The 18,578-nt window shown below is 43.0% G+C and overlaps 1 protein-coding gene across 1 annotated transcript; it reads left to right on the top strand.

Annotated features, from left to right (window-relative positions):
* Positions 1-2,060: 2,060 nt before the first annotated feature.
* APOA5 (apolipoprotein A5) lies at positions 2,061-6,526 on the top strand. The gene is made up of 4 exons (XM_051987024.1): positions 2,061-2,303; positions 2,605-2,661; positions 3,798-3,909; positions 4,465-6,526. The coding sequence occupies exons 1-4, from the start codon at positions 2,231-2,233 to the stop codon at positions 5,426-5,428; spliced, it is 1,206 nt and encodes a 401-aa protein (XP_051842984.1). The 5' UTR covers positions 2,061-2,230; the 3' UTR covers positions 5,429-6,526.
* Positions 6,527-18,578: the final 12,052 nt, after the last annotated feature.

Below are 18,578 nucleotides of genomic sequence, written 5' to 3'. Positions count from 1 at the left end.
AATTAATTGAAGTAGGAAGCTTCCCGGTGTCAGGTTGGGATGAGCTTCTTGCCTACTCTTCCTTGACTCCCACATGACAGCCTTTCTAGAAGATGCTCCACAGTTCCCATACCTATGCTTTCCTACCCCAGAGTGATGTCCTAGACACACCAGTGGCTTCAAATGAGCAAGTGCTCAGTGTGTGGTTTATAGAACTTGTCATGGGTACCAAAATTCCTGAAAAGATCTCTGTCCTGGTTTCCACATCCTATGGAAAACTTAGCTTTCCCTGGCTCTCAAAACAGCAAGTCTGTTGTTAAGATTTTAGAGCTACAAGGGGAATTACAGGTTCAACTGCTTTATTTTATAGATGAAGATACTGAGCCTTACGTATCAGAGAGATGTCTGGATCAAGGACAGAACCAGGCTTTGAAACCAGATCTTTTGACCCCCAAACTAGCATCCTTTCCAGATCAAGCCAACCACTCGGTCCTGGGCTCCTTCTTAAATCCTGCCTCCCAGTGAATGACTTGATTCAAGTACCTTGTGTTAGTTGATGTACCATAAAGATGTGTTCTCTATCATTGAAAGCTTATAGTCTAGAAACATAAGACACAAAGAACTAACAGATGAGCTCCATCCTAAGTGTTCATTAGGTAGTGCCCCAATTCAGGTTAGCTCTGAATTAAATCAAACTGGATGTTTTGGAGAATGGAGAGATGAAGAGACTTACCAAGATCCCCTAGGTGCTGACAGCCAGAGCTAGGATTTAAATTTACTGTTCATTCTCCTAGAATTAGTCTTCTGGCCTAGAAACCTAGATTCTCTCCTTTATGTTGTTGCCTTCTTACTCTTTGTTGTGCCCAGACTTTAGAAAAACCATATTTCTTTTCCTTTCTAACTGTCCTTTGTCTCTTACTGGAATGTCTTTGATCTATTTCTTTTCCAAGGGACCTGATCTGAGATAAAATAGAGATCTTGGCTTACCCAAACAAGTTCAGTCATTTTCAGTCATGTCTGACTCTGTGACCTCCTATTGTGTTTTACCATTTCCTTCTCCAGCTCATTTTACAGATGAAAAAACCGAGGCAAGTGGAATTCAGTGACTTTCCCAGGGTCATGCAGGTTAGTTAGAGTCTGAAGCTAGATTTGAACTCACAACTTCCTAACTCCAAACACATGCTCTCTCTATCCACTGTAGTCCTGATCTGCTTCTCTTCTTCCTTGTCACTTTAACAGGTGGCTAAACCTTTTTGATTATGGAAGTGATTGTAGGGAAAGGTGGGATGGGGTGGGGAGTGGCAGGGGAAGAGAGAAGGGAAAAGATGCCCATCCCTCCATAACTCTAAGGCATCCCTGGCACTAGGAGGAAGGAGTTAGAGAGTTCCTGGCCATATTAGATGCTCTGCAGGTAGAGTTTGGCTTTCACTGGAGGGGATGAGAGCCTGGGTTTTGCTTCTGTGTCAGCTTCTTAGAAATTTCTCCTTTCGAATGCTGAACTCTCTTCTCCTTAGAAAGCCTGTCTCCTGGGCTAGGACTTCCCATGCTTGTTCCGGGATCCTTTTCTAAAGGGAAAGGAGGACTTTTAACTCCCCCTTCTTGTTTTTCCTTGCCCTGCTTGCTGGGGGAGGATGGGAATAATGTTTGTTTTGGGACACAGTGATTTAGTCTGTTGAGTAAGACTAGGGCCTAGGCACAGCGTCATGGCTGAATAGGATGTTATTGGGGAAGTTTAAAGGTCCTAGATTTTAGAGAAACTACACAGGGAGCTCAGTCCTTTCCCTGAGTGAAAATTTCCATGAGGAGGCTTTTCCTTAGGACAGAAATCCCAGAAAGAGTAAGAGTTGGTGCCAAACAGCTTCAGAGAAGCTGGGGTTGTGGAAGTGGGTCACCACAAGCGCCGGTTCATCTTTGGGCAGAGCCGCTCTGGCACCTTGTGGAGTGCTGGACAGTAGCTGAGGTCATTCTTCTCTAGACCTCCACGTGGTGTTTGCCTGAAGCAGCGGTTGCCAAAGGCACAGGTCGCTGGGATATAAAACTGAATGCTTGCTCCTTATTCCCAGAACTGGTATTTGGGGCAGGTGAGAGGGAAGGTTGGTGTCCCAGCATCTTAGGAGAGAAACAGCAAGGAAGTGCTTAGGGTAAAGAAACCAGGGCAAGTACCAGCAAATTTGGCCTCTAGTACTTTCTCCCATTTCCTCATGCCTCAGCTTCTCCATCTGTAAAATGGGAGTCTGGGGTGAGAGGATGGATGAGTAACTGGCACAAACAGAGGGCAAATTTTCCATCTAGAACTGTTTCTTTTCACGGGGCTTCTGCCTGTGGTAAATATTTTACATAGAAATTTTTTTTTTCTGTGTGGGTGAGACATAAGGACATCTTCCTCTCTGGGGAAAACCTTTTTCCTTTCCATCATCTGCCCACAGTGGTCTCCTCCCAAAATCTTGATTCTGGAATGGGAATTAGGAGGAAACTTCATCTTCTGTGCCCTTGGGAAGGGCTGCAAGCTCTTTTGTGGAAGAGCTCTAAGGCTAGGTGATTTTGAAAGTCCCTTTCTGCTCTGACATTCACTCATTCCCTTTCTTTCCCATTCCTCTGACTCCATTTACTTTTCCTCTTTCTCAGGGTGGATCATGGCAGTGATAACAACAGTCTTGGTCTTGGTTCTGGCCCTCAACTCAGGTGCGTGCTCCTTTCTCTGACTGATGGGTGAAGTACTTGGGATGATAGGCTCAAGTGCCTGCTTTCCTCCTCTGCCTCCTATCCCCTAGGTGGTAAGCACCCCCTCCCCAAATTACTTGTATTAACTTTGTGCATGTTTGTACACACACACATTCTGAATATTCTCATGTGTGTTTCCAATCAGAATGTAAATTCCTTTCACTTCTGTCTTTTTATCCTCTAGGTTTAGTTTAATCTAGTGCCTCATCCATAGGGAGTCTTAATAAATGTTTATTGGTTGGTTGATAGACAAAATTATAAGCTCCTTGAGGGCAGGGACTATCTTTTGCTTCTCTTTTGCATTCCCAGCACTAACATATCCCTTAACACATAGTAGGAGCTTAATAAACATTAATTGATTATGTATCTGGGTCTGTTCCCAAGAGTTCTAGAGTCTGGGTTGATGGGCAAGAGCTAAAGATTTTTAAGTCAGAATTTCACTTTAGAGCTTCCATGGATCCTGATCATTTGGAAGTGAGGTCAGTTCAGCTAATTATCCAGCTTGGTTTAAGCCTTAGTTTGGATGCAGGCATTTGTTAAAGAACTTCTCCCTGTGCTTTGTAATACTCTTTTGTCCTCATTGTTGTGTGCCATGTCTAAGTTGTGTGTGTGTGTATTATGTGAATCTTTTTCCTTCTCTACTAGTCTGTGCACTTGTTGAGGGTGGAGGCCGTGTCATAGTGGATCATAGTGGATCCTAAACTCAACTGAATTGAATCGAATCATTCTCCATGTAGCTGTCAGGATACAAGAAAAAATCCCAGGTGTGAGGCTTTGCCCTTAGACTGGATGCACACTGGTGGGGAATCAGAAGATCTGGCTTCGAATCCTGATTCTGCCACTTGCCAGCTCTATGACCTTGGGAAAGTCACCTCCCCTAATCTAAACCTCTAGTTCCTCCTTGGTAAAACGGGAAGGGTAGAACTAGACTTCCGAGTTCCCTTACAGCACTAGATTCTGTGACTATGAAGGTGGCCTCTTACTTCCTGTCTCTCCATGTTAAGGACTTCAAGGGAGACAGAAGGAATGATGTTAGGGGATCCATGCGTGTCCTCCTCCTTCTCCCCCACTCATCCTTAATTCCAATTTCTCCACAGTGTCGACAACGGCTAAGGAGCACAAAGGCTTTTGGGAATACTTCAGCCAGAGAGGCTGGGAGAAGGGCCCGACAGAGCAGAGGGAGCAGCCGAAGCCCAGCAAGGAGTTCCTGTGAGTGAGCAGGGTTAGGAGCTCTAAGAAGTTAGGGGCGGATGGCAGGGGAGGGGGAGGACAGGAAGCCCCTAGCAGCCACACTGAAGGTTCCCTAGGTAAAATGTTTTTGTTTCCCATCTTGTTCACCTCTCCCCTGATGGAAGAGATCCTCATTATATTCTCCACTCTTGGACCAGCCTCTTAGGTCAAAGTAAATCTCCTGCCTCCTCTCCAAACCTGGCAAATGAACTCGTTTTCTCTGTCATTGCTCTCTCAGTCTGTGCCCTCAGTCTGGTTCACGGAGCTGTAGAGCTAGGTTCTGTCCCAGATCTTCAGCAGCAATGGCAGGGAGAAGGAAAATAAGGGGACAAGCTTGGGGCCAGGGCCCGTGTCTGTATGTATCTGTGGCTACAAGTGGTCCCCAACAACATCAGCCTGGTCCTGGGGCTAACTCCTTTCCCGCTCAGTATCATGGTCCCCGGGGGGAGGTGGGATCTGGGATCTTTATGTGTGTTGGGAAAGCCCCGACACCAGCAGTCTGGGTCAGTGTGTGTCTGCATCCCTGCTCCCCAGGAATCTGAAAGCCAGCCCGGGACAGGACCTCAGTGACATGGACACTCTCTTGGAGAAGCTGGGGCCCTTGGCTGGGGAGGGAAAGCCTCCCTTGCTGTTCCTGGATTCAGCAGAGCTGCAGCACCAGCTCCACAAGGAACTGGAGGAGGTGAGGAGGGGGCTGGCCCCCTACACGCAGGAGGTCCATCAGCACGTGGGCTGGAACCTGGAGGGGCTGAGGAGGCAGCTCAAGCCCTACACCCTGGAGCTGGTGGAGCGTCTGGCCCTGGGGGTCCAGGAGCTGCAGGAGCAGCTGAAGCTGCTTGGGGAGGACACCAAGAACCAGCTGCTGGGGGGGGTGAACGAGGCCCGGGGCCTGCTCCAGGAATTTCAGGACCAAGTAGCCCACCACACAGGGAGGGTCAAAGCGCTGTTCCACCCCTATGCCGAGAGGCTGGTGGCAGAAATCGGGCAGCATGTTCAGGAGCTACACCGCAGCGTGGCCCCCCACGCAGCCACCAGCCCGGCCCGCCTCAGCCGCTACATCCAGGCTCTGTCCAGAAAGCTGACCCTCAAAGCCCGGGCCCTACACACCCGCATCCAGACCAACCTGGACCAGCTGCGGGACGAGCTCAGCGCCTACGCCGGGGCCAGAGCGGGCGAGGCTGCGGGCGGCGGCGGGCCGGAGGCCGGGCTGTCCTCCGAGGAGCTGACCAAGGAGGTCCAGCAGAGGCTGGAGGCCTTTCGCCTTGACACCCTTCAGGAGATTGCCGATTTCTCTAGGACCATTGACCGTGAAACAGAGGAACTGCAACAGCAGCTGGCTCCCCCTCCCCCTGCCCACGGTGCCTCCCCTCCAGAGCTTCTGGGGGATAGTGGGGACAGGAAGATCTTAGGAGAGCTAAGATCCCGCCTCGATGCCCTTTGGGAAGACATTCATTATAATCTCCAAGGACAGGGCCATGGCCTGTTTGGGGCTCCCTGAAGACCTTCCTCAGGCCCGGGACTTTTTGCCCCATAGCTTCCTCCAGCAATCCCTTTGTCGGGACCAAAGGTGGCTGACTGTAAGCAAGACACAGACATATCCCGGTGTCTGAGGCTGTGCCTTCGGACTAGAAGATGGCCTTCCCCTCCGGGCTCAGAACCCTTTCCTTCAGCCCTCTTGTGCAGATATATTTCAGTTTCCCGGCTTTGCAAATCCCGGTTCTCCATCTCCCCATTTATGCATCAGGAGTGACGACTCCGCCAAGGGAGCAGAGCTGCAAAGGCTTCGGGAAGGTTTCTGCTTAGCTGCGAGCTTGCTTGCTAAGCCTCTGGCAGATGGAGTTACTTAAGTGGGATCATCTTGGATCAGAGCACTTGCCTACAGCCAGCTTCTGACCACTGCTGGTCCACAGGGCTGACTTGCTGCCTTTAATGAAAGTAGCTGCTGTATGGGGAATCAAAGGGAGAAGAGTGTGTGTATGTCTATATATGTGTATGTATATGAGCCTTGTTGGATTTGAAGCTGATCAACACGGACCTTGTTTCTGCCCAGAAAAGGGCCCCAAATATGTCAAAAACACCTGAAGCTGGACTTCTGTTCTATCATTTAGTCCCTGCTAGGCTGCCTGGAACTAGCTAAACTTTATGGTTACACATGTGTGCCTTCCTCATGATTTAGTTTGTTTTTTCATATTGTGAGTTTTATTAATATATGAATGCACTGAAATCATCATTGTTTCCTCTCTTCTCAACTCATCCCCTCTCAGGAACATAAATTTAGCATGGAAAAGATATTAGAAATAACAGTACAACTCCCTTGTTTTACAGACAAGGCAACTGAGGCCTAGAGAATTGTAATGAGCTTTGGCAATGTATGGTTAGTATGTAGTAAAGCAGGGAGTCGGAGCTACATCCAGTGCTCTTATCACAGTCCCATAGTACTTTTCTTGCTTTCCCCAGAGTCCCTTCTATGTCAGAGTGGTTTGACATAGCCTGGAAAAACCACTCAGGGTACTCAGTCTTGACTGAAACCATCTCTTTTCTTCCTACTGTTTATTGTGTTTATTTTCAATAAAATCCTATTAGTGAATGAAAAAAACCTGTTAGGTGGTTACCAAACCTAAGCATTGTGCTGAGACTTAATAACATTTTATATCAAGCATGTCAACAGCTCTCCAAGAGGATCTGTGTTCCCTGGACATCGATACTGGGGCTGCTGTTGAATGAAAGCAGCATCCTCCATCACTGCTCTCTCCAGCAGCATGTACTCACAGTCTCCCTGTACCCAGATGGCATCTTATGCCACTTTTAGGGACTGTTCTTCTCCTCTTTCATCTCCCTAGTCCTTGTGTTTCCCTCTCAACCTCCTTAAATTATGTGATACAGAAGTAGAGGTTTGAGGAGAAACTTATAAGCCATCTAACATCTGTTCCCATTCCTCATTATATAGATGAACAAACTGAAGAGAGGAAAATACTTAATGTCACCTGATTACGTAGTTAATGTGGATGAGCTCTGATTAGAGCCCAGGGAGAGACTCTACCTGATGCTCTAAAAAAATTACTTTGCATCTTTTTAAGGCTCTCTTCAAATCCCTCTTCTATCTGCTCCCAGCTTTGTGGTCCTTATAGATCAACTTGAAAGCAGTCATATTGGTGGAGGGAAGCAAAGACTGTAGAAACTAACCCTTTTTCTCAAAGCAAAAGCATCTCCAGTTGTTTAAAAATACTGCCATATCAAAAATTTATTTTTGGGACACATGAATAACTTATTTATTTTTATTCTTGAAGCAGAGTTGGGATTTCTTTGGAATGAGAAATTTCTAAGCAAAAGATTCCCTCTACTGATACAGAACAGGAACAGGAATATTCTACAAATATTTATATTAATTGATCCCATTTTGCTAGTCTGCCACCTGGTGGCACTTGATTACTACAATAGATGCATTTAAGTGCATTAAGCATCTACTAATTTATTTAAGTGAGCTAATAAAACAAAACAGTTAAAAAAATTTTACTGACAGTTTTTGACGGGCTGCACTACAGGATAAAATGATTGGTATTTGGCCTAAGGCCCATTTTTGTCTGCTCTGGGCTTAGATTTCATTTCTGGTTCCTTTATTTCAGACTGAGCTCTATGTATCAGTACCCAGGAGCTTTTGGCTCCCTGGAGAAACTTGTTGACCATCCCCTCAAACTAAACCTCACCCCAGAGAACCTGGGCTTAGCCACTTCCAGCAGCACCCACTAAAGTTCTAGCAGGTGGAGAGCAGAGATGGGAAAAAAGGTCGTTTCAGGGGAGTACAGAAAGGTGACGTCATCTGTTAATGAGAGGCAGCAAGGTGTGGGTAGTGTGGAGATAATTGATTTGATGTCAAGAAGACCTTGGTTTGAACTCTGCTTTAGACACTCAATAGTTGTGCAACTACGAGCAAGTCTTCACTTCTTATTTTCAGCTTTAGGATCAATTAATTAACAAGCATTTATTAAGTGATAACTGTATGCCAGACACTGTACTAGGAATTAAGAATACAAATCTAAAGAATGAAAAAACTCTACTCAAAATGGCTTTCTGTAGGGGAAAAACTAAATACACACACACACACACATATATATACACATATGTATTTTTTCTCATGATATAAGCTTAATTTTTCATGTTGTGAGTTAATATGTGAATATATGAATCACTGTCTTTCCTCTTCTCCACTCATCCCTTTTTATTACTAGGATCATAAAATTATACACACACACATACATACTCACATATTTTTTTATATATGCTCAAAAATACAAATGTAAAATTAACAAATACAAAAAAATTATAAAGTAGTTCAAATTAGTTGAATGCCACATAGTTTGGGAGGGAGGGTCTGAACCACTGGGGGATCAGGAAAGACTTCTTAAAGAATGTGGTGCTTGAATTGCATCTTAAAAGTGAGGGATCCTATGAGGCAAAGATCAGGAAGGTATGCATATCTGGCATAGGATCCAGAGCAACTGCATGGAGATGGGGGAATAGAATGTTGTTGTTGTTTAATAGAAGTCACTTTATACTGAGTCACAGAGCAGAGGGAGGAGAATAATGTCCAGAGAAGCTAGATAGTTGGGGATAAGTTATATAGAACTTTAATAGCCTAATAGAGTTTATATTTTATCCTAAAACAGAGGCATTAAATTTCTAGCCCAGTGGGCTATGCCCAGAAGAATTACTGGAATCAGTTTAAAATATAATTGCAAATGTTCAATAAAATAAAAATACAACATAATGTTAATTTGTGATTAACAATAGAGTACCAGGCCTGGAATCATGAAGATATAAGTTTAAATGTGGTCTTAGACACATATTTTATATATGTAAGTTTTGTGTGTGTGTGTGTGTGTGTGTGTGTGTGTGTGTGTGTGTAAAAACACAAATGTAAAGTTAAAAATACAATAAAAATAATATAAATATAATATAAAGTAGTTTGGAAGGGAAAGTCCTAGCAGTTGGGGAATACTTAACCCTCAATTTTCTCATCTGTAAAATGAGTTGGGGAAAAGAAGGGGCAAATCATTCCAGTATTTTTGTCAAGAAAACCCAAATAGGTCACATAGAATTGGACATGACTGAAATGACTCAACAAAAAACATCAATATGCAACCTAAAGGGATCTATTTACATTTTGAGCTTGACACTAATCATATCTAGAGGTAGTGGGAAGCCACTGGAATTAATTAACTAGTCATGGTAAGATGGATCCATAAGAAAAATTCTTTTTGTGGCATTATTTAGGATGGACAGGCACGTAAAGAAACTCCAGATAGGGGGAGTAAGCTATTGTAATAAGGAGAGAGGAAATGAGGACCTAAACTAAGGTGGTAGCTATGGAAGAAAAAAATGGGGTTAGAGGCAAGAGACATTGTGAAAACAGAAATGAATGATTCAACAACTTATTTGAACCTAGGATAAGGAAGAGTGAGAAGTTGAGGATCATGTTAAGATTACAAATCAGAGAACTGGAAGGATGTTGGTCCCATTGACAGAAATAGTAAAGTTTGGAAAAGGAGAGGTTATTGAGAGAAAGTTAATGAGTTTGGTTTTAAACAACTTGAATTTGAGATATCTTTGAGATGTCTTATTTGAAATACCCAATAAACAATTGGTGAGATGGGAATGAAGCTCAGCGGAGAGATGGGCTTAATATAAGTGAGAGTATAGAGAAGAGAAAATCCTGGATAGAACCTTGAGGAATATGCCCACAGTGAGGGGATCTAACATGAATGATGTGCAGCATAGAACCAAGGATGAATTCTGAAAGTGCTCTACTAGATACTAGCACTAAAGGTACCCATAATGATGAGTTTGAGTCATTCAACCACTTCTGAGTCCATCTAACGGTGCTTTGTATCTCTCCATAGGATCACAGAAAACTGGAAGCTGGAGCTTTTTGGACCTGGAAGAGGTATTAGACACTATTTAGTACAATTCCTTTAGAAAAGATAACTAAATAGCTTAGAGAAATAATTGACTTACTTAAAGTTACACAAAAGTTAAAGTGGCAGAGGTAGAATTTGAACACAGGTCCTTTAAAATCAAATCCAGTGTCTTTTTCTATCTTATAATGTATCTCTAATACTGTCCACAAGGATAATGTATGACTTTAAGATTTTACTAAACTTCAATTACCCTAGCTCCAAAGAATCCTTCTAATCCATTTAGTAACCATGTCAAGAAAGGAAATTGGCATGGTCTTTTTTTAATAACACCATGTAGTCTTCCAATCAATCAACATTTACCTAACTTTATGTGGTAAGCTCACAAACTAGCTCTTTACTAAGTTTTTTTAGAATTTTGCCAAGAATGGAAACTAAATTTAGGTAGCGATAGTTTGACTTCTTCCCTTTCTTGAAAATTGAGAAAACCTCCTGTTTACCTGTCTCCATTCCATAGCACTCTATTGTTTCCTAGGATTGTTTAAAAAATCATTTACAGGAGCTTTTTACTTATATCTGGCTGGGATCAAAGTTCTGATTTGTTGGCTCAAGATCACAGAGGGCAACTAGTTTGTCTCTTATTATCTCCTCAGTTATCTCAGATATCAAATCCCTGTTAATTATTTATGATCAATCTTTCCCAGGTCAAGGATAATCTTTAATAGGACAGGGTTACTAGACACAGAAAAAATAAAGAACTTCTGCCTTCTCTTCATTTTGTCTGTTAGCATCCAATTTACTCTCATAAAAAATCCTATAACAAATCTCTTTGTTAAAAGAAATTGAGTGAAAGAGCAAGGAGAATGAAGGACATCTGTTGAATATGTGTAAAGTATATTGGATATTAGGAGTAGAAAGTAACATTTGATAGTCCCTACCTTTAAAGACCTAACAGTCTTCTGTTCAAAGTACTTAGGATGTACCATGTGTTTAACAAATGCTTGTTCAATTGATTATGGCACATGACAAATGTACACAGTTGAGTGTAAAACTTGTACTTATTGTGATGAGAGTAAAGGAGAGATCCAAAGTGTATAAAGAAAATTTAAGAAGGTAAACAATACATTTTTTTGGGCTGGGGGAATCAGGAAAGGCTTTCATCGAGGAGGTAGCATCCAAACTGAACTTTGAAGGAATACAAGTATTCTGAAATGAAGAGATAAGGAAAGTGTGATTCTAGGAATGGGGAAAGTAATTAAACTCCATGTTAATCCAAGTTAACCCATGGTAGTTAATGAAGTTACCAAGAGTAAAAGTATATTTAGGGGAAGAAAAGGTCTAAGGCAGAATCTTGGGGAATATCCATAATTAAGGGAAATGTCATGAATGATGAGTTAACACATGGTCAAGGACAAATTTCTTTTTTTTTTTTTTTAAATTTTATTTTATAATAACTTTTTATTGACAGAACCCATGCCAGGGTAATTTTTTACAACATTTTCCCTTGTACTCGCTTCTGTCCCGATTTTTCCCCTCCTTCCCTCTATCCCCTCCTCTAGATGGCAAGCAGTCCTATATATGTTAGATATGTTGCAGTATATCCTAGATACAATATGTGTGTGCAGAACCAAAAAGTTCTCTTGTTGCACAGGGAGAATTGGATTCAGAAGGTATAAATAACCCGGGAAGAAAAACAAAAATGCAAATAGTTTATATTCATCTCCCAGTGTTCTTTCTTTGGGTGTAGCTGCTTCTGTCCATCCTTGATCAATTGAAACTGAGTTAGATCTTCTCTTTATCAAAGAAATCCACTTCCATCAGAATACATCCTCATACAGTATCATTGTTGAAGTGTATAATGATCGCCTGGTTCTGCTCATTTTACTTAGCATCAGTTCATGTATGTCTCTCTGTATTCAAAGGACAAATTTCTAAAGGACTCCTCTAGACTCTCTCTAAAGATACCCATTAATAACAAGTGGTGGGATGAGGGTGGCACATTAAGTTTGGAAAACAGTTGTTAGTCCAGGTTAGCTCAGAGTGCCTGAGAAAGAGAAATACAGAACAAGACAGGAGAGATAGGTTGAAATCAGATTATGAGGGGCCCTAAATACCATGTTGATGAGACAATATATGTAAGCATTTTGCAAGTCTTTAAGGACTTGGTCAATTATTGGGCTAATGGACTCGAGGCTGGAAAAAGCAGGGGAAGAGGGAGAAAGGAGATAGACATTTAAGCAGCATCTATTATGTTGATGTTATTTTTGCAAGACAATTGGGATTAAATAACTTGTCCAGGGAAACACAGCTAGGAAGCATTAAAGTCTGAGGCCATATTTGAACACAGCTGCTCTATCCACTATACCATCTAGCTGCCCTTATAGCATCTACTGAGTGCAGTATTTTCTCACTTGATCCTCTCAACAACCTGAGAAGATAGTGCTGTTATTATCTTCCTTTTATAGTTGAGGAAACTGAGGGATCCTGAGGTTATGTGACTTATCTAGGGTCATACAACTAGTAGACATCTGAAGTTGTGACTGAACTCAGGTCTTCCTGACTCCAGGCCCCTGCCTTCTATCCACTCTACTACCTTGGGCATCTAGATGCCTTGAAGATTATCCAGTTTCATCCCCTCATTTTACAGATGGGGTAACAGGTCAAGAGAGGTGAAGAGACTGGACCAAAGAAGGCAAAATTTGAACCCAGATCCTAGAACTTCAAACCTACCTCTTCTATTGTACAATGCTACACAGGAGAGAAAGTGAAGGCTTCTGAGTCAGAGGATGTACCTTGGTGTGGTGTTTTTCTTCTTTAAAATATAATATAAATGATGGTTCTCTCTGGGAGTGAGCAGTTTCTCAGGGAGGTTTTCCTGGAGGCAGCCTTAGTTGCAGTTTAAAGTAATAATCACCAAAAACACAGCCAGGTGATAAAAGTTCAGATCTTTTATTGCCTCCAATATAGCCCGGTTAGCTTTTCTTAGCGGCCTCTCTCTCTCTCCTTGCAGCTTTGTCCTTTGCCTCTGCTTCTGCTTTCTTCAGCCTCCAGAGCCAGCACCAAGTTGAATCTTTCTTGCCTCCGAGAGAGGGCTTCTGGCTCTCAATCTCCCAGAATGCTCCTCTCCGACCCCAGTCAATGTTCCGAAGTAAAACTCCTCACTCAGAGAGGGCTTCTGGCTCTCAATCTCTCAGAGTGCTCCTCTCCGACCCCAGTCATTGTTCCAAAGTAAAACTCCTCACTCAGAGAGGGCTTCTGGCTGAACTCACTTGACGCTCCCTTTTCAATCTAAATTCAGCTCCACTCTCCATGTAATTCAGCTGAATTCTATCTGAGAGCCTCTGTCTGTTTCTTATATATGAGAGAGAGGAATTGTGGGATATGAGAGAGAGGGATTATGGGTTTTCTCCCATAGTGCTCTCTGGCCCTAAGAGCTTCAAGGGAGGTGTGAACTCACAAAGTTACACAGTTAACTTTGTGAATCTCCCATAGTTGTGAATTCCAGTGAGTGTGAACACAAGCCTTGTATCAATTACATTGAGTTAACACTAGGATTCTAACATCTCCCTTGAGTTATCACCTTGTCTCAAGTTGAGTTAACACTAGGATTCCAATAACTTGGGAAGATTATTTTGGAAGTTCTGTGAAGGATGGATCAAAAGATGAAAGAAATTGGAGGCAGAGGGACTAGGGAGGAGCCTGCTTCAATTGTATTAAGAGGCTTTTGGCCTGAACTGGGGGTTGTAGCAGTAAGAAGGGAAAGAAGAGATTCAAGAGAAATTATGCTAATAGGATTTAACAAACCCCTTGACTTCTCAGGAGCCAGGAGCAGTGTGGGAGAAGCGAGAGTCAAAGCTAACTGAAATTTGGAGTGTAGGTGACTGGGGGTAGGGGTGGAGGGAGAATGGAGTGCCATCAACAGAAATAGCAAAGATGACAGCAGAAGCTGACTTAAGAACAGATAATTTCAGTTTAAAAAAGTTGTGCTTGGAGGTGATACCAGGACATTCAGATGGAGATGTCCAACAAGCAGATAACAATGAAGGACGGGAATGCAGGAAAGAAATAAGGGCTGGATATAAGGTTATCTATAAGGAGGGTCAAGCACATAGTGGCCATAATTGAACTTATAACATTAGATGAGATGACCAAAGGGCAGAGTATAAAGAGTGTCTGGGATAGTCTTTGGAGATAGGGGGAAGATAATGAACTAACAAACCAGACTGAGTGCCTGAAACTAAGGCAAGGGAGAAGAGAATCTTGCCATTTAGTCAGGAGAGAACTAAGGATATATCCCATTCCAAACACTTATCACAAACAATGTGACCATGGGCAACTCACAAGCTCTCTGAGCCCCTGTTTCCTCATCTCTAAAAAGGGAATTGTATATAAAATGCATTAAAAACATCAAAATGTCAAAGCAATTTTGGCTATGATGAATAGCAGCAGCATCTTTGTCATAAAAAGGGCCAAAAGAGAATGTAGCTCGAGAAAAAAAAAACTGTCAGACTGAGACGAGATCACTGCTGTCTTTTGAAAGAGTGGTTATGAGGTTTAGGTTTTAGGGTTCCCTTTAGTAGGGAACCAAATGATAAGGTCTAGATTTAGGGAACCAAAATGAGATTAGGGTTTCTGGTGGTCAGGGAGTCACATGATAAGGTCTAGTGGCAGGTTCAGGGTTCTGGGAACCAAATGGAGAGATTTGGCTCCCCTGTACCCCTTGGGATTCGGTGCAAGAGTAGGGAGTTTTGGGGAACCCCCTTCTGGTGGCGCAGGAATTCTCTGTAAAGGAATTTACAAACTCGAAAACCTAGATCGATAAAAGAGGTTTATTATAGGGATTGGGAAGTAAGGTTAGAAATCTTGACAGAGAGGCATAAAGTCTCATTAGGGAAATAGGTAAGGATAAAGAGAGGGTAGCGCTGGAAAAGAATATTATTCCAGTGGGCAGAGGCTTCCTTGGCATAGCATAGCATGTTTAGAACCTCTGCAAAGAGAGGATTTTAGATTGGCTCTTATAATAGGAGCTTTGGCTACAAGCTGAAGGGGGCTGGTGGGTGGAGTCCTGAGTTGGCTCTTCTACAAGCTGGGTTTCAGCTTGAGTTGGAATTTGAATAGAATTGAATGAGTTTCTTTAATTCAATAGGCTTGGAATTCTTTTGCTCAGGACTGAACTAAACCCACCTAGATAACAGAATGAAACTGTTTGTCTTGTTTCCCTGGGGCAGGGTCTCCCATTGAGGCAGAGTTTAAGATTTTCTCCTTCAAGGATTTTTAGACTTTCAGGGTCCCTTCTTCTTTCCCTCCCCAAGCAGTCACCTCCAAATGCATTTGGGATAAAGGGGCGAAGATCTCTTCTTCGTGTAACTGCTTTGAGTTGGCAAGGGTTGTAGAGATTTTGGGGAGTTCATGCCAGGAGGTGAGGCATGAGGTGTGGGGTCTGAAAACGTCAGCAGGGCATCTAAGGGGTGTTTGTCCCAGTCAGTCGTCCCACATTCTCCTGACTGAAGGGCAGTTGAAAATACAAAGCTTGAAGCCTAGAGAAAACAGATCTCAGGAGCAGATTAAAAGTGGGGTGTTGAGCAAGGTGGAAATGAGGACATTTAGGAATGAGGCCTTTTGCCTCATCTGTGGGCTGCCTTTAAGAATGCTGATGGCCCATCTAACAATACCAAATACCAAAGAAAAGTAGAAGAGAAAATGCTAGGAGCAAAAAATTCTTTGTCTATAGAAAAAATATTAAGTAGCCTAAAGTTTAGCCCTTTCACTCCAATTTCTAGAAGAGCTAATTTATCCTGGGGTGGAGTCAGGATGGCAGGGATTAAGTATGTGAGGAACTCAGAGAATCAGGCCAAGTGGATATCTTTTGTGGTCCTTAAGTATGACTTGTCCCCAATACTATAGCACCTCATCCTTCTCTAGAGAAGGAGAGCAACAAAACGCTCCCTAAGCAAGAGAGAATTTGTCAGAGACTAGCTATAGAATAGAAAACAAGTCTAGAGAGAGACAGACCACAGGCCTTGATATCTATTAGGTTTCTAATAAGCCATTGATGTCCATTGGCTTTTTTTCCTTTTGGGGGTTTAAGAGAGTTGGCTCCTCAATCTCACCATAAAATCACCAAGATGGCTTAGGCAGAGGGGAGAGCTCAAGACATGTCCTGAGGCCCCCCTGCCATCCCCACTCTTATGGGGGAAAGGTGGGAGAGACCAGAGGGCCAGAGCAAGAGCAAAGTGGCAGTCCTACCTACCCAGCTTACTGACTTCAAGGTATTCAGGATGTCCTGGTGGAGCAAAGCAAGGGGGAACTGGGCCAAACCCCAAATTCCTACCAGAGAGCAGAACGCTGGGGGTGGGGCAGTTTGAACCCTGTGGTGTTCACTGTTGTGGTGGAAAGGCAGTTCTCCAGTGCTCCTCCTACTTGAAGTCAGGATAGGGACTGGGGTCTCCTCGGACAGTTTCCGTGACACCTAGAGCATGAAGCTCTGGGGTTCCCGAACTAGGTTTGGGAGGGATTTGCATTAAAAAGGCACCTCTGCTATAAGTGTCTTTCTCAAGAGGCAGAAGTTGCCCTGAGAAGAAAAGAGCTGGGAGTCTCAGGTTTTAGTTTGAAATAGCCCAGGCAATAAAATTCAAGACAGCCGCGATGAGGAAGATTTAGAATTTATTTGGTACCGAGCTCGGGATGGAATGATCGAATTCCGTCCCTTTACAGAACTAAAGACAGCCTTATAAACATTTTTTGTTCGGCTTGTTACATTGTAATCTGTGATTAGCATTTTACAACAGGAGGGTGGAAGCAGTTATTTTAACATAGATAGATCAGTATGGAGTACAGCTGAGTACCACCCACCTGGAACAGATACCCTTAAGGGCATTGTTGAGCCGGCCTTTTGAAATACAAAACAAATCCCCAATCTAGCTGAGCAAACTTTCCTCTGCTGGCCCAAGTAGGAAAGGAGGGATTTGTCCTTTTCAAGTTCATGTGAGAGTGAGTTAAAAAAAAAAAACCCAACAGCTGTTTGTGATAGCAGAGTGGGAGAAACATGGAGGGCTGAAAATTGGCTCCTCCAGTTTGGGCCTTAGTATATTGGCCTTGACCCCTGAAAAAGTTGGGAGGGAGGGGCCCAGGTTTCTTCTTAGACTGAGATAGTTTTTTGGCTTTGAAAAAGACACTTCTACCGGGTGTGTCTTGGCTAGATGCTTCTGCCTAAGGGTATCAGTCCCAGGATTTGAAAGAAAAAAAGAAGGCACTTTAAGAGTGCAGTGAGATGCAAAAAAGGCTTTTTTGAAGGCTCCTTTGACTCCAGAGAGTTGGTGGGAGATTGGATCCCTTTCAGTTAATCTAATCAGTGTTCAAGTTTTGCGGTTTTTCTCAAGCCAAGAAAGTCTCTGCTTTTTTAAGAGGCAGCCTAAAGGTGAGAAAACAGGCCCCAAGCTTTCCAATTCTATAGTTTTTTCATTCTCTTTAGGCATCCCTAAGAGAGAGAAAGATATGACAAAAACTTTAATTTTTGGTCTATTCGCAGGAGTTTTAGTCCATGAGGGTCCCCAGGCAAAAAAACTGCTGAGCTAGAAGCTCCAGACAGCTTCGATCATGCCCCAGGGAGCCTAGTTGTCCCTCCCTGCTATATAAAGGATGGGGTGGTGGCTTACCTGAGCCAGAAAAAAAACCTCTCGAATGGTCACCCAATTGGGAAATCAGACTTCACTAGAAAGACTGAAGTTCTCGACTTTCTAGGGAAAAAAAGCTTTAGTGTTCTCAATTCAAAAGCTTCTCCACTGACTCTAGACAGTGTCCCCAATACTATAGCACCTCATCCTTCTCTAGAGAAAGAGAGCAACAAAATGCTCCCTAAGCAAGAGAGAATTTGTCAGAGACTAGCTATAGAATAGAAAACAAGTCTAGAGAGAGACAGACCACAGGAATCCCTATAAAGGAATTCTACGAGCTAGAGAAAAGACAACAAGAAAGGCTTTTTTTTTTTTTTTTTTACTTCACCCAGAGTTTTTGGGTTCTGTTTGGTTGCCAATGATGTCTAGTTTTCGGGGTTCCATTCGGTCAGGGAACCAAAATATGATGAGGTTTACATTTTGGGGTTCCCTTTAATAGGGAACCAAATGATAAGGTCTAGATTTAGGAAACCAAAATGAAATTAGGGTTTCTGGTGGTCAGAGAGTTAAATGATAAGGTCTAGTGGCAGGTTCAGGGTTCAAGGAACCAAATGGAGAGGTTTGGCTTCCCTGCACCCGTTGGGATTTGGCCAAGGGTAGGGAGTTTGGGGAACTCCCTTCTGGCAGCACAGAGATTCTCTGTAAAGAAATTTACAAACCTGAAAATCTAGATTGATTAAAAAAAAAAAAAAGGTTTATTATAGGGATTGGGAAGTAAGGTTAGAAATCCTGACAGAAAGGCATAAAGTCTCATTAGGGAAATAGGTGAAGGTAAAGAGAGGGTAGCACTGAAAAAGAATATTATGCAGTGGGCAGAGGCTTCCTTGGCATAGCATGGCATGGCATGTTTAGAACCTCTGCAGAGAGGATTTTAGATTGGCTCTTTTATAATAGGAGCTTTGGCTACAAGCTGCAGGGGGCTGGTGGGTGGAGTCCCAAGTTGGCTCTTCTACAAGCTGGGTTTCAGCTTGAGCTGGAATTTGAATAGAATTGAATGAGTCTCTTCAATAGTCTTTTGCTCAGGACTGAACCAAACCCACCTATAACCTATATGTTATATAGA

Source organism: Antechinus flavipes, chromosome 3 (assembly GCF_016432865.1).
Source record: "Antechinus flavipes isolate AdamAnt ecotype Samford, QLD, Australia chromosome 3, AdamAnt_v2, whole genome shotgun sequence".
Lineage (NCBI taxonomy): Eukaryota > Metazoa > Chordata > Mammalia > Dasyuromorphia > Dasyuridae > Antechinus > Antechinus flavipes.
Note: the sequence above shows the minus strand (reverse complement) of the source record. Positions and strands in the feature narration are given on the sequence as shown.

Excerpts from the sequence above, each read along its gene's own strand:
- APOA5 (XM_051987024.1), top strand. The coding sequence starts at position 2,231 with ATGAGTAACTGGCACAAACAGAGGGCAAATTTTCCATCTAGAACTGTT. Across the intron at positions 2,304-2,604 it reads TCACGGGGCTTCTGCCTGTG|GGTGGATCATGGCAGTGATA; the intron begins GTAAATATTTTA and ends CCTCTTTCTCAG. Across the intron at positions 3,910-4,464 it reads AAGCCCAGCAAGGAGTTCCT|GAATCTGAAAGCCAGCCCGG; the intron begins GTGAGTGAGCAG and ends CCTGCTCCCCAG.